The 13889-nt window shown below is 49.2% G+C and overlaps 1 protein-coding gene across 4 annotated transcripts in view; it reads right to left on the bottom strand.

The window, feature by feature from the left end:
- Nucleotides 1-13889, bottom strand: part of sox13 (SRY-box transcription factor 13) — a 39968-nt gene that overhangs the window by 1787 nt on the left and 24292 nt on the right. For 2 of the 4 annotated variants that reach the window (XR_015112237.1, XM_086200551.1), the window contains exons 4-13: nucleotides 13253-13339; nucleotides 12121-12293; nucleotides 10980-11048; nucleotides 10738-10852; nucleotides 8046-8110; nucleotides 5661-5826; nucleotides 4868-4998; nucleotides 2447-2552; nucleotides 1672-1842; nucleotides 805-1021 (exon numbers count right to left, since the gene is read on the bottom strand). Coding sequence is in view for 3 of the 4 variants with exons in the window: in XM_086200551.1 (XP_086056677.1) it covers nucleotides 805-1021; nucleotides 1672-1842; nucleotides 2447-2552; nucleotides 4868-4998; nucleotides 5661-5826; nucleotides 8046-8110; nucleotides 10738-10852; nucleotides 10980-11048; nucleotides 12121-12293; nucleotides 13253-13339 (1300 nt within the window). In the remaining variant the exon portion in view is untranslated. The remainder of the gene's footprint in view (nucleotides 1-804; nucleotides 1022-1671; nucleotides 1843-2446; nucleotides 2553-4867; nucleotides 4999-5660; nucleotides 5827-8045; nucleotides 8111-10737; nucleotides 10853-10979; nucleotides 11049-12120; nucleotides 12294-13252; nucleotides 13340-13889) is intronic. The other 2 variants (XM_086200552.1, XM_086200553.1) reach the window with 2 other exon arrangements.

Raw genomic sequence — 13889 nt, 5'->3', positions numbered from 1 at the left:
GCTGTAAACGTGTCTTTGGAGGCTGCAGCTGTAACAGCGCGGTCACGCCAGCATCGTCCTGGTTCAACCCTTCATGTGTGTCAGTGCTGTAGTCAGTCAAACTCACAACCCGTCACCTCAACACGCGACTGATGCTAGCGCTTAGCTTCCTCGCCAGCATGTACACCGCCTGATGGCACGGGGCTTGATTCCGGTGGCGGCAACGGCGCCACCACAACGCAGGTTACAGCTGCAACAAACTAATTTCTTATTGCTTATTTTTGTTTTTCACACTTTTGGGCACAGAGCAGGACATCATGCCAACGAGTAAGAAAAGAACCAAAGCCTAAATGTCCCTGTTGGTGCAGAGTAGCCACCCTGGTGTGAATGCAGCCATTCAAGCCTCTGCCAGAGTCTGAAAATGCTGCTTTTTCTTTCTTAAGAGTCTAACAGAGAAACGATGTGCTGAGTGTTAAATGCGAGGTGACAAAGAACAAACCTGAAACAGAAAAACACTCCACCTCAGCTTAACAAGCTGGAGGAGCTCAGAACAACGTCGGGGGACTATTCATCACCAAGGACGGGCGGCGGCAGAACAGCCTCAGCTGCTCCTCCAATACTCCACTTTTGTTTGAGGCTTCAAGAGTAAAAATAACTAAAAGTGAAGACGAGCTTCAGCCTCTCTGGTCAATGACATGAGGAGGTGCAGAGGGAACTTCAGTCGGTGACGAGAATCCATCAGGGACGTGTTCCAAGTTCTCCTTTATTATGGCCTCTGTGTGTGTGTGTGTGTGTGTGTGTGTGTATGTGTGTGTTGGATCCTACCTGTGTGTGTAGGTTGCTCTCTGCTCCTGCCGGCGACTCTTCATCATGGCCTTGTACTCGCCCACTCGAAGCCTCCGCCCCTCCACGATGCAGGTGCGTTTGGGCCGTGGTTTGTACTTGTAGTCGGGGTAACGCTCCAGGTGCTGCCTGCTCAGCCTGGCCTGCTCTTCATAGTACGGCTGCTTCTCCTGATTGGACATGGACTTCCACTTGGAGCCTGGAGGCAAAGACACACCGGCGTAAGGAGGACGAGGGGTGGGGGAAGTGCTACGGCGTCGGGTTTTGCGGGTTCGAGGTCCAGTGAGTTGTGAGAGCTTCTTCTCAGCCTGCAGCAGAAACAGCTGAGCACCGAGCTCACAGCCTTTCACACAGCGGCCACCGTTCCCAGCTGAGGACGGCCGTGATGGCTGGAGCTTCGTTTACCCATCACTTAAGTGGTTTTAGGTTCTTTGAACTCAGAAAAACAAAACATTTTTTCCCAATTCTTTTGCAAAATCCTCAAGATGCTGCTGAGATGTTTCATGAACACAGGTTTCACATGCATGTGGGGGGGGGGGCAGTCAGCGTGAACCTTGACCTTTGACCAACAAAACAGTTTCACTTCATCTTTGAGTCTCAGGAGACATCTGTTGAGTTGGTTTTCTCATCTTAGGGTGAAAGCTTGACCTGAAGCTCGTGACATCACTCAATTACTGGCTGGTGGAAGGGTTTGTGTGTGTGTGTGTGTGTGTGTGTGTGTGTGTGTGTGTGTGTGTGTGTGTGTGTGTGTGTGAGAGCGTAGCAGGTGGCTGTCCGTGCCCTCACATGTGCCAGCAAGTGTCTCAGAATAGAGACCCAGAGTGAACCCCCTCTGCCCCCCCCACCCACCCAGGATCTTGCTGATGGAGGAGTTGTGCATGTCTGGGAAGGCCTGCAGGATCCTCCTACGCTCGTCCTTGGCCCACACCATGAAGGCATTCATGGGCCTCTTGATGTGGCCTGACGACGGAGGGGCCCGGGCCTCTGGGTAGCTGCCAGGGGCCGAGTGGGGCAGGGCGCCTACAGGAGAGAGGGCCACAGTCAGTCCAGCACCAGCAAGGACATTCTGGCGGTGCGTCTGTCATTCACCTCTTCTGACACAGCTCAGAACATCAGAACATCCGGAACGTTCGCTTACACCAAAGAGTGTGACTCACGTGTTCCACTCACCTGCTCCTCCATTGAAGGAAATTCTGCTACTTTTCAACCTGGGCCCCTAAATTGATGATCTGACAGCCAAATGATTGACAGGGGCCAATATCATTGAAATGATTCCAAAACTGAGTGAGACGGTCACTGTCCTCGTCAAAGTCGGTCCACAGAAGGATTTTACTTCGGGTTGTTTTTGTTCAATGATGACGTCACAGTGATACCAACAGCCGGAGCCTGTCAGTGGCTAACACTCTTTTAGCGGACAGACTTTGACGCCAGCAGATGCATGCTTCATGTCATCTTCATGTTTCACCCAGTCGTGGAGAGATTCGCCAATTTTAGTCCCTGTCAACATTTCAACCCCAAATCCCAGTCAAATCCAGGTCCAGGCCCCTTCGACTCCACGGAACTCGTGGGAGAGCCCCTCATTTGAGGTGTTTTTCACACTTGTGTGAGTACTCCAGGTACCCACCCTCAGAGTCACTGCTGAGGTGGTCCTCAGTGGACAGCAGGGCGTGTCTGTCGTCGCCCCGCTGCGAGTGGACATTCCTCTCACCGCGAGGAGGATCTTTGTGCTCCTGAAGACATTAAAAAGCAGACATGACATCACATTGTTGAGAGCGTTTGAATTTTGTCTGCGGTAAAAAGATGAGCTCATGTTCCTGCGGTGTGTTCAAGGTGTGCTATTTGAGGTAAAGACACGGCAAGCTGGGACCATCAGCTGCTGTTTAAATCCAGAGCTGTGAATGCAGAGAAAGGAGAGGAGGAGGCTACGAAGGAGGAAGAATGGTGTTTATTGTTGGAGCGAGGAAAGGTGAAGGAGAAACAGCAGAGAGGGGAATGCAGCCAGCGAGTGTCACCCATTCAAGTGCCGCTAAACAGCGTTTATTCCCATGCAGTGGAGCGTAATACCAAAATAGGTACGTAAGATATGAGGCAGCGGCAGAGGAGAGCAGTGCTACTGGGACAAAGAGAGGGGCCAGGTGGCTCCCTCAATGCCACACGGAGGCCTTTGTGGTATTGTGGGGCTGCAGCAGCTGCTGCTTCAGGACCAGACACACACAGACGCTTCAGCCCCCCCCCAGACCAGAATAGAAGCCACTTTTTACAGGACGCAAGAGGAGTTTGCCACACAAAAGCATGACACAAAGTTCTCTGAATAAACTTTTCCACTATTCACTAATGAGCACTATTTAACACCGACTGACTCAGAAATATTCCGACACCAGGTGATGCAACCTTCAATGCCTCAGCCATGACTTCTTTGTCTTTTCCATGCGTCGCGACGCGCGGAGGTCCAAGCGGGGAGCTCGCCTCTCCACGGGCAGCCCCGCCACCTCTGCAGTCTCCTCCGGACAAACGTTCGCCGCCAACACCTCGAAGGCACACGAGTGCTTCAAAATTCCCAAGCGTGGTATTCACTGATGTGTTTTATGGATTTTATGGATCGTTTGTGGAACCCAGACTCAATAAGGTTCCTCATAATTCATTTAGCTCGCACTCATCAGAACCGATGACTGTGAAGCTGCTCCCCTTTCAGACATTTGTCTTGGTCGTGTGGCTGTACTTGGGCTGCTAATGGAGCGTTAGCCCTCTGGCTAGCTGAACACCCCGACCTGCCAGTGTTGCTACTGACTGCCACTGGAAGGGTTATTGACGTCTTGAGCTTCATTTCATTTACATGTTTGCTTGTGTGAGACGTTGTTGCCACTTTTCTTTATTAAGGCAGCATAAATACAGCAATTAGCAACACAAAAACTGGCCTGTAACAAATTTTTGTGTTGCTAATGTAACGTTACTCTCTGGCTTGCTAAGTAACAATACATGTCAATACTGCAACACCTCCTTAGCTTCACTTTCTCTTCTTAAGAAAGGGGATTAAGGTGTTGATTAAGGTGTCACGACAGCAGAAACGGAGCCGTCTTTTTTGTTGTCTTTTTGTTATATGCGCACTCTTCAACTGGGACCTTTCCAAAACGTTGCCAGAAAACAAAAAGTGAGCACCCTGACACTTGGAAATTCCTCCTCTAGACTTCAACTCCATGTTCACACGGGAAGAGTGAAGTTTAGTCTCAACTATGAGCAACGTTGCTAATAACAGCTTGTACTTGTTGCTTGATGATATTAGCCTGGAACCCAATGACAAGAGGAAGACATACTTGATAAGAAAAGGTGAAGTATTTTAACAGAATGTTTCCAGGGAGAGAGTGAGAGGAAAAAGACCTCAAGACGCATCACTCTCTCTGGGTACGTTTCATCTAGTCTCGTCTGGTCGTCAACCCTAAATAAACGTCCCTCAAATCTGACTTCCGTTGTGTGAAAAGAGCTTAGATGTCAACTGTTACGTTAAAATGACCGCATGCAGTCGGCCGGGGACGGTTAAGACACCAGGAAACATGTCCACCTGCCATCATGTTCAGGTGTCTAAGAGGTAGCCTGGTTGCAGCCCCTCAAACTGAATTTTTGAATCCTTGAAAAGTGATCCAGGATCTGGAAGATCTCTGGTGCAGAGCTGTGAATGGGTGCTGCTCCTGGATGATGGCCAACGTGGGGCTGTTTCAACACATTGAGGCTCGAATGTTTGTGACGTTCAACACGAGATCCCAGGATCCAGCGAGTGGATGTAGTTCACTGGTTGTTGTACCACAGCCGTGCAGCTTCCTCCTCGCTCGGCTCAAGCTAGCTGTTCAGTGTCACGCCACAGTGAGATGCTGTGATTGGCTATTGATGACTCCCTCTGTGGCAAAGGCCACCTCTGCAAACGGCTGCTACGGTCTGGCTGTATTAAGAAGTGACAGGCTATCGGACAGACGGGCGAGGAAGATCTGGGCCAATGGCATCGTGGCCTGGAGGGTTCGTAACGGCTGATGATGCCGCGTGCTGATCAGCTCACCGACTTGCTGCCAAAGTCTCTCTCTATGTCTCGATGCCTCTCCCGTTCTCCCCCACCGGTGCTGTGGCTCCTCAGGAGCTGCTGAGCGTCATGGATGGCCTGAGTGACCACATCGCCGTCTCCAAGGAAACCTTCGGATGAAAGACAAACAGAGGAAGGAGGGAAAAACAAATAAGAAAGACAGAGGAGGCTCAAGCAGTAGCTTTTCATCCCAGATATGATGACTCGCCAACATTCCAAGGACGACATCACCCGTGCTTTTCACCTTTTGTTTGTATCTGGTCTTTACGGTTGAAACCTTAGTAATACCAGTGTAAACCCGGGGCTCCAGCTTCATACGCACACTGGCTACGACTGCTCATGCTAACGTTCCTCTTCTTCATCTGATGTCTTCATGTTTTCTGACATTTGCTTTGGCGCCCCCCAGTGGTACAATTACAGACTTTAAGATCAACGGCAGCCCAATAATTGGAATAAGTCGTAAGAAATTTCATACAATGGAAATATGAAGGTATCCAATGATATATTTTTTAATAAATAAATAAAGCTGTTTATTTCAGTGTTTCTCAGCAAAATTAACGGTTCTAGATTCAACAGCCTGGATGATTTTTTTTTTGCACTCATTTCCTGAGTTGATTTGTGGAAGAATTTGGCCTCTACACTGTTTACATCCCTGTTCCTGTCTGTACTACAACAGTGCATCAGCTGTACTGCACCAAAATACTACAAACAGAGAACACACTGTGGGATTCACAGGTTCGGTGATAGCAGTGCTGCTGCCAGTATAACTCACTGAGGGTGGATCGTGGCGGGCTGTGGGACACCTCTCTGTGGAGATCTCGGTGTCTGTAGGACCCCTGCACCGCCAGCGGACCCAGATCCATGCACTGAGGGCTGGGTGTTTTCCCAAGCTCCAGCCCTTTTGGCTTGGAGGTCAGGTTCAAGGGCTGACTGGCTTCCTACACACACACACACACACACACACACACACACACACACACACACACACACACACACACACACACACACACACACACACACACACACACACACACACACACACACACACACAGTAAAAGAAGATGAGCAGGGGTTGGGCCACCAGATCTGGCATGTCAGAGCTCATCTGTCACACCTTTGCAGCGTCCCTCCTCTTTTGTCTGTCCACATCTACTCTCGTCTTTTGTTCATGTAAGCTGTGTTAGTCTCTCTCTGCGTGAGAACCAGCCATGCAAATACAGCCCACGTCACACACGTGCACAACACACACAAGCAAATGCTGGAGGAGGGTGTGGCGTGTTTGAAAAGCTTTTCAGTTTCCCTAATAGCTGTTTTAATATGCCCCTGAAACCACACACACACACACACACACACATTCATACATACATACATACATACATGTATACACAGTACACATTCCTCTATAATAGAGTATATATGTGAACACACATCCATACACACACACACAGACAATCAGCTCTATGACAGAGACAGTCTGCCATCCTGGAGATATTTGGCTAAAACATGAACTCTAGGAGCCAAAAGGAGAATTACCACCCATGGAGAGAGAGACTGGAGGCCAGCATCAAGGCACCATGGAGAGAAGTTAGTCAGCTCTCAGAGTTCCAGAAAGTTGTGGGAAAGAAAGGGATACCCAGGAAGTATGACAAGCTGTCCATACTTTAGGCACTGGAGGCCGCCAAGCCAAGACTCACAGCTCTGGCTACCTGCCAGAAGAGGTAGACAAGGGATGCAGAAGCCTGGAGAATTGGTAGGGTGTCAGTGGCCGGGTAACAACACCAGAACAGATCCACCTCCAGACTGAACAATAGTGGAAGAGCATATGGAACAAAGAGGCACCGTACAACACAGATGCTCGGTTGCTAGTGGATCTAAGATCGGACCACATCAAGATCCCAGACCTACAGTAGATCCAGTAACCAGCTCAGCGGCAGACATCCAAGACAGAGTGTCAGGTAAGAAGAAGCACCAGGCCCTGAGATGATCCACACCTACTGGCTGTAGGAACTAACTGCACTCCATGAAGGCCTGGCAGCACAAATGAAGCAGCTGCTGATGGATGGGTCGCACCCAGAATGATGAACCCAAAGGGAGGGCAGTCCAGATCATGAAGGCCCCCCCAGAGGGCTGTGATTCCATCCAACTACCGACCAGTAACCTGCCCCTGCACAGCATGGAAGCTCCTGTCAGGCATCATAGCAGCTAAGATGAACAGGCAAACGGTCCAATACACCAGCCGTCCCAGGAAGGAAATGGCAGGAATACCAGGAGAGCCAAACACCCTCTACTGGTCCAAAGAGAAGTCCCCCCAAGACTGCAAGACCAGGGAGACCAACCTGTGCACCACCCGGATGGACTACAAGAAAGCCCACGACTCAAAACCCAACACATGGACACTGGATTGCTGGGAAATATCCAACATCAACAGGACGCTACAAGCATTCATCAAGAGCTCAACGGGGCTCTGGAGAAGCAACTCAAAGCCACTGGCACAGGTCACCACCAGGTGTGGTACATAGGCCTGAACCGCCTCAGCCAGATCACCAATAAGAGTGGCTACGGATATGGTTCAGAAGTGGATCCACCGTCAGTCTCCTCCTCTACACGACGACTCAGTGGGAGAAAGAAGGTCCGAGCCATCAGCATGTAGCCCCTGCCACTCATCAGATACCCTGCCGGTATGAGGAGTTGATGAGGCCACTGATACCAACGCCAGGAGGCTCCTCACAGTGCAGGGTCAGCAGGCTGAGCAAAGATGCACTGGAAGCCCCAAGATCTGAACGGAAGACCCTCCTAAGGTGGTGGGGAATGAGCAAGCTAAGAAGACAACATGGTGACGGCTAACCATCAACGTGCTGATGGACAAACATTGGAAGAAGGTAGTAGTGCTACCTGTAGCATCAGGAGGAAGGAGCACAAGAAGCTGGATAAATACCAAGGCCTGAGAGAGGAGCTGGAGAGGAGGAGGGGAGAAAAGGCAACAACAGATTCCACGTAAAACCTGAGGTCTCCGTTCAAAGGAGCTCAGTACCAGGAACTGCTAAGACACTGCAGGACCCTCAGACTGGGTGAACACATTCAAATGTTATTACAGTACTCGGGACAGGGGTTTATTTCTGTGGGACGAACATAGAAATGTACTTCAGTGGCAACGTACCTGTCGGAAGGAACCACTGCTCCTCTTGACAGGGGTGGGCAGCAGCTGCATGGGATAGTCCACAGCTGTAAAAGAGGGTACATTTCCTGGATGAACGGTAAACCCACAGATGTTGAAACAGCTCAGTGTGAAGTTTTTGCACCTCCATCATGGTTAAAAAGATGTTTGATGTGATACCCCTGTTGTTAGGATACACAGTGACGGAGGTTGTGTGGCATGAGGCAGCTGACACCAGAGGGTGGAGCTCAAACTGAATCATGAATACGAATGTGTAGGTCCAGTTTGATTTGAACAGGGCCAAATCACAACTAAGCTTCTTTCATAACAACTTCTGAACACAGCGGGCAGAGAACATGACTTTGAATGAAGTTAGTTAGAAGAAGCCCAACAGTGGCTGTAAAAACACTGGGGTTGGAATTGATGCGCCATGGGAATAGTAAAAGTCCTGGTGCAACCTGGACTTTAAAGGGAATGACAAGAGGCACTCGGATTGGTTTATGACGGCCTCTCCGCGCCCTCTAAATACCAACATGAGGCTGAACTTGCCCTGAACACACGGTGCACGCACAGCCCCATCCACCAACCGCCTGGTGTCAATGACTGCTAAGATGAGGTCCAACAACTGTGTTCCGAACGCTTTGGCACTGAGGTTTTATGGCGCATGGAGAGACAAGCAAATGCAGCGGGCCTCTCTCTCCTCCTGTCCTCCTTCCTGTCCCACAGCTGCAGGTCCCTAACTGGACTTCTTCCTCTGAGTCTTGGTGCTTCTCACCTCCCAGACCCCTGACTGATGCTGCTGGAGGAGGAGGCTGCAGACCTGCAGAGCCTCAGGGTGGCACCCTATTACCACTGGTAGTACTGGTACAAGTATTCATAGCAGTATTCTCAGTACTGTACTAACATTAGCACTTCAGTAGCCGCTAGATGTTATGATTGTTAGCTATTCTACTATCATTGTTGCTGTTATGGTTGAGTGTCTAACTCTCCCGTCCTCTGTCCCTCTGTCTTTCTCTCCGTCTCGTTCACCTTCCTGCCTGTCAAAGGAAGGTTCTGGTTGCTGCTGTCTCAGATGTGCGTCCTCATGTTGGGTGGACATTGATGAAAGGAGCCGGGTTCCAGTCCTGCTCTACTAATGAAGTGTCCTGAGATGGTGTTTGTTGTAATTTAGTGCTACACAAAAAAAACAGGCGCCTTGGCTTTCTTGGGTTCATCGTCCATTTTCCCCACCACTGTCCCCCAAAAACAGAGCCCAGTTCACGCTGAGGCAAAACAGAAACTAACAAACAAGTATCAGTAAATTATCCGAATGTCTGCCCGCTGACCTCCGTCGCACAAGCAACATTTTTCACATTTAGCTGTCAAAACATTGTGAAGCACTCTCACACAAACACATATTTCTTGAAATACATTTCCACTGACAGTGTTTTAAAGCTTGGCCTTATGTCTTTCAGATAGACAAGATGGAGAAAACAAGGTCACCCAAGAGCACCGCTTTATGCTCACACGCAAGACAAGTTGTGCCTTTCTGGGGCCATGGCCTGAAACCTATACAGGCAAAAATGTGTGAAAGGGACCATCAACCACATCTTCAAGTGAAATCTACATCTGTATCAAATGCCTTTCCATTTCCTGCAGAATGGACCTTGGTTTTAAGTGCAAAAATATGCTTGTGTCCTTCTACAGCATGAGCTTTCTTAAAAGGGAAAAAAACCCCACCTGAGTGAGACAACATTCCAGGCAGGATGGCGACTCGCCGAGCTGTATTGATGGCTATTTCTTTTCAGCACAAGGTTTCTGAGCCTTCAAAGCACACACTGTCAGATAAGTTGAATAATCATTCTTCCCTCACAACAGGGTCGGTAAGAATAGGCCATGAATGAGCTAACAAAACCCCAATGTTTCCATCACTGAAGATCACGTCGATAACAACAGACCAACTGAATAGGATGCAGCGCAGGATTCATCCATCAGTGACTTCAACAGATTTTGAGAGCACACGGATGAAAAAAGGGTAGTTTCTCTGGACGTTTAGATACTGACACTCATCCTCGCTTCAATCCTTAGCAACTAGCATCAATGTCAGTGGACACTGTGCAGCACACAATCATACTCACACAGAAAACCGCACTGCAGGAGAGGACATACTGCATTCCTCCTGAAATCCTCCGTGCAGCGTTTTGGTGATAAGCCTGAAGAACCTCCTGAACCTGCTACTCAAACTTTCAGCAGTACTCAAAGACAGACATATTTAATGACTTCTGATATCAATTGTGCAGTGGCTGGATATCGAGCTGGACACCACGAGAGCTTGCTGACAGTGAAACATCTGAGATCTCGACCCACAGAAGCCTGGGGAGGTCTCGTGCCATCTCCCGCTCGGCGTATTCACTCTTTTCCTTAACAGGGAGGATTACTTGGGACGAACTGACATCCTGATCCAGATCTGTTTGAACCAGAAGACACAGAGCTTTGGGCAGCTGGGTGCGCAAGTTGGAGGTACGCTAACATGCCCATTCACTGTCATTGATTGTGCTAAGCTAACTAATGTGGGTCTCCGCTTGCTAACGCAGTACAGAGGCGAGTGGAGGCTCCATCTCCTTTGCTCTCTGTTTCAGGTGGAAAGGACAGTCTGACACTGAACCTCTGTAACCTTCAGCCCGGGCTTCTAAACACTGCTTGCTTGTTGACTCACCTGGCTTGCACGGGATTGGTTGCAATGGTAAGGTCATCTGGGGGTCGGAGGTGACTGGGAGGGGCTGGGTGTTGGGGTGGAAAGCCGGAATCATCACGTAGGGCATGTTCAACTGCTGGGACAAGGCAAGACAAATCCAACTTACAGAACAGTCATTTTTTAGTATGTGTGTGTGTGTGTGTGTGTGTGTGTGTGTGTGTGTGTGTGTGTGTGTCTGTAGAAGAGCATCTACAGGAGCTGACCTGAATTTGCTGTTGAAGCAGGTTGATCTTGTGCTGCTGCTGGATCAGCTGCTGCTGCTGTTTAGCTATCTGAGACAAAACACACAATACTGTCACACACACACACTGACTTGTCTACGACGCCCGGTCTTGGGTGGGCGGGGTCAGGGCCTCACTCACGGGAGATGCACTGCAAAATGAAAATGCTAATTGTAGCAAAACATTCATATTTAAAGATACAGGATGATGAATATGTTCTAGTTCAATAATACATAGTACTGATGATTCAACGGACTATTTTGACAGCAGGAACCAGCAGGAACCAGGAGGAACCAGCAGGAACCAGCAGGAACCAGCAGGAACCAGCAGGAACCAGCAGGTACATTTCAGTTGACGAGTCAGGCACAAATCCCCAGATTACCACGTGTCCAGACTGCAGTTATCAAATGTGCTGATTAGCCACAGTGCAGCTTCACCCCTGGCAAATCCTTATGAGATCACCAGGTCTATTAACTAGTATGATGGAACGACCCGGGGGGGGGGGGGGTCATCATAAGCCTCATTATGGAAATATTTTGATTTATGGTTTGAAATACTTTGTTTTTTTGGAGGCGGAGGAGAGCATTTGTCACTTGAAATAAAACTGTGTTGAAGCTATGTGAGTTTTTATGGTGTTTAAACCAAATTTTGATCTCTGAGAGGACAGAAAAGCTTGGAAGAGTGTTTTTAATTGGTTATTTTCTACTTTTCTGGAAAGCATTTAGTACACGGTCATGAAAGATGTTATATCTTGTATATCGTGTTTTGTACGGGCTTGTGGACTTGGAGAACGGATGAAGCCTCCGAGGGCAGCGCGCGTCACCTCACAATAAGAAGATTCTTGGTTTAAATATGATGGTCTGGAGTTTTTATGGTCCCCCGTCTCTGCGCAGGCTCTCTCCACACACCAAAACACCCAAGTTAGGTCAGCTGGGGATCACATTGCCCATAAGTGAAAATGGTTCCCATGTCAGCTGTGATGGACTGGTGACCCGTCCAGCCTGACCCCACCCCCACGCCTGCCGACCCCTTACTTGACATTGGCATGAAGAGCACCGATTGTGTCGGTTGAACATTGATGAGGACTGAAGGGAGCGACGGGGAGTCCTCCTGTGAGTCGCACCTGCTCCTGCTGCTGTCGAGCGAGCTCCATCTGCTGCTGCTGCTTCTCCAGCAGCAGGGCGGCCATGTTCCTCTGCTCAGAGTGGGCCCCCAGGAGCTGCTCCCTCAGACCGCTCAGCTGGTTGATCATCATCAACAGCTGGAGTTCCTTCTCTGCCAGAGACTCAGGGGTACCTGAAGGGGCCACACATGCACTCAATCAATCCATGTTCCCTCACTTGGTAAAGCGTAAAGTTGTAGCTAATACATGTTCGTCGCATCGAGGAGGAAATGTTTCAGCTTCTTTGGTCCCATAACTGGATGCTGGAGCCGAATGAGAGGTGACGTGCAGCACAGCTGTCACGGAGGGCTGCAGGGTTGAGGTGTTCCCAGCATCGCTGTGACCTAAAGCCAGGAGGAGTTTGAAATTGCAGTTCTCTTATTGCTGAAAATAAGACTTGATCATTAGCCCATGAAGGAGCTACATCACGGACGCATGGCGCCAACGTCGCCACAACTAAACTGGCCTTTAATGACCTCCACGACCTCTTTAGGCACTCGTTAGCAACCCATGTTTCAAAGACTCATAAAAACTTCAAAATCCAGCGGTGTGGTATTTACTGATGTACACTGCAGGACAAAATGTTTGATTATCTCAAGCTAGGGTTGACCGCAGGCCGTAGGTTGGTAGTCAGGGATTTAAGAACCAACATTCAGCAATGTTAATTTTCTCCGGACTTCCTGCATCAGCCATCTATGCAAATATGTCTTCATTAGGGAGGTTATAATTGCTGGCAAAGAACGGCTCTGCACTCTCATCTGTGACCATCAGTCCTGTGAGCGACAGAAATCAGTTGGGATATTGACGTCCTGAGCTTCCATTAATTTGCTCACTCGGCGATGAGGCTGTCACTTCTCTGTGGCCGTGTCTGTTGCTTGGATCTTTCCTGGGACGTGGAGAGAAGAGAAACGACCAACTTTGCAGCCGCGTGAACAAGAGGCGGTAACTTTTCAGTAACTAAAGTAAATGATGATGTTGGGGTAATGTGCTGGGGAGAGAGAGAGAGAGAGAGAGAGAGAGAGAGAGAGAGAGAGAGAGAGAGAGAGAGGTATTGATGGTGCAAAGGTGTTGATACTCATGTCTGAAAGCTGACCTTTCAGCTGTCCTGCCCCCACTGTGCTTTTATCCAGAAGTTTCTCTTTCCAGCCAGCATTCAGCAGCTTCTCAATGGTGGGCATTACTGTTAACAGGACACAACAGGTACTCAGCAGATCTGCACTAGGCTGCACTGGATGCGATGAAAAATGTATTGCGTCGAATAAAAACTATCTGATAGCCAACGACTCTCTCAGCCTCTCTGCTTTCCTAATGGCATTGAAGAATTGAAGAAAACATTTGAGGTGCAGAAGGGCAGGTTGTTAGTGTGTCTGGAAAAGTTTGGAGTGTCTGAGAGGATCAATATTTGGACCGGGAACAATCCGAGGTCAGCCAGCAAAGAGAAGTTGAGAAACATTTAAGGCGGGGAGTGAAGGCTGGTGAAAGACCCGAGGGCAGCCGCCGTCTCAGCATCGGCTCGGAGACCAGCCTCGCGCCACATGCCAGGGATTGAAGGACATTAGACCTCCACCCCCCTGAACTCATTCAGAAACCAAAACAGCAGCCTGACTTTGCGAGACAAGCTGTCACCTCTCAGCATCGATTCTCAGCGAGACAGTTTAACGCTGAATAGCAGCAGAACGTGATGCACTTACACACAGAAGATAATGTTGAAGCCCGGTGGCTGCGAAAGT

This window comes from Aulostomus chinensis, chromosome 3, assembly GCF_037954235.1.
Source record: "Aulostomus chinensis isolate RoL2024-O1b breed Wild chromosome 3, RoL_Achi_v1.0, whole genome shotgun sequence".
Taxonomy (NCBI): Eukaryota; Metazoa; Chordata; class Actinopteri; order Syngnathiformes; family Aulostomidae; genus Aulostomus; species Aulostomus chinensis.
Note: the sequence above shows the minus strand (reverse complement) of the source record. Positions and strands in the feature narration are given on the sequence as shown.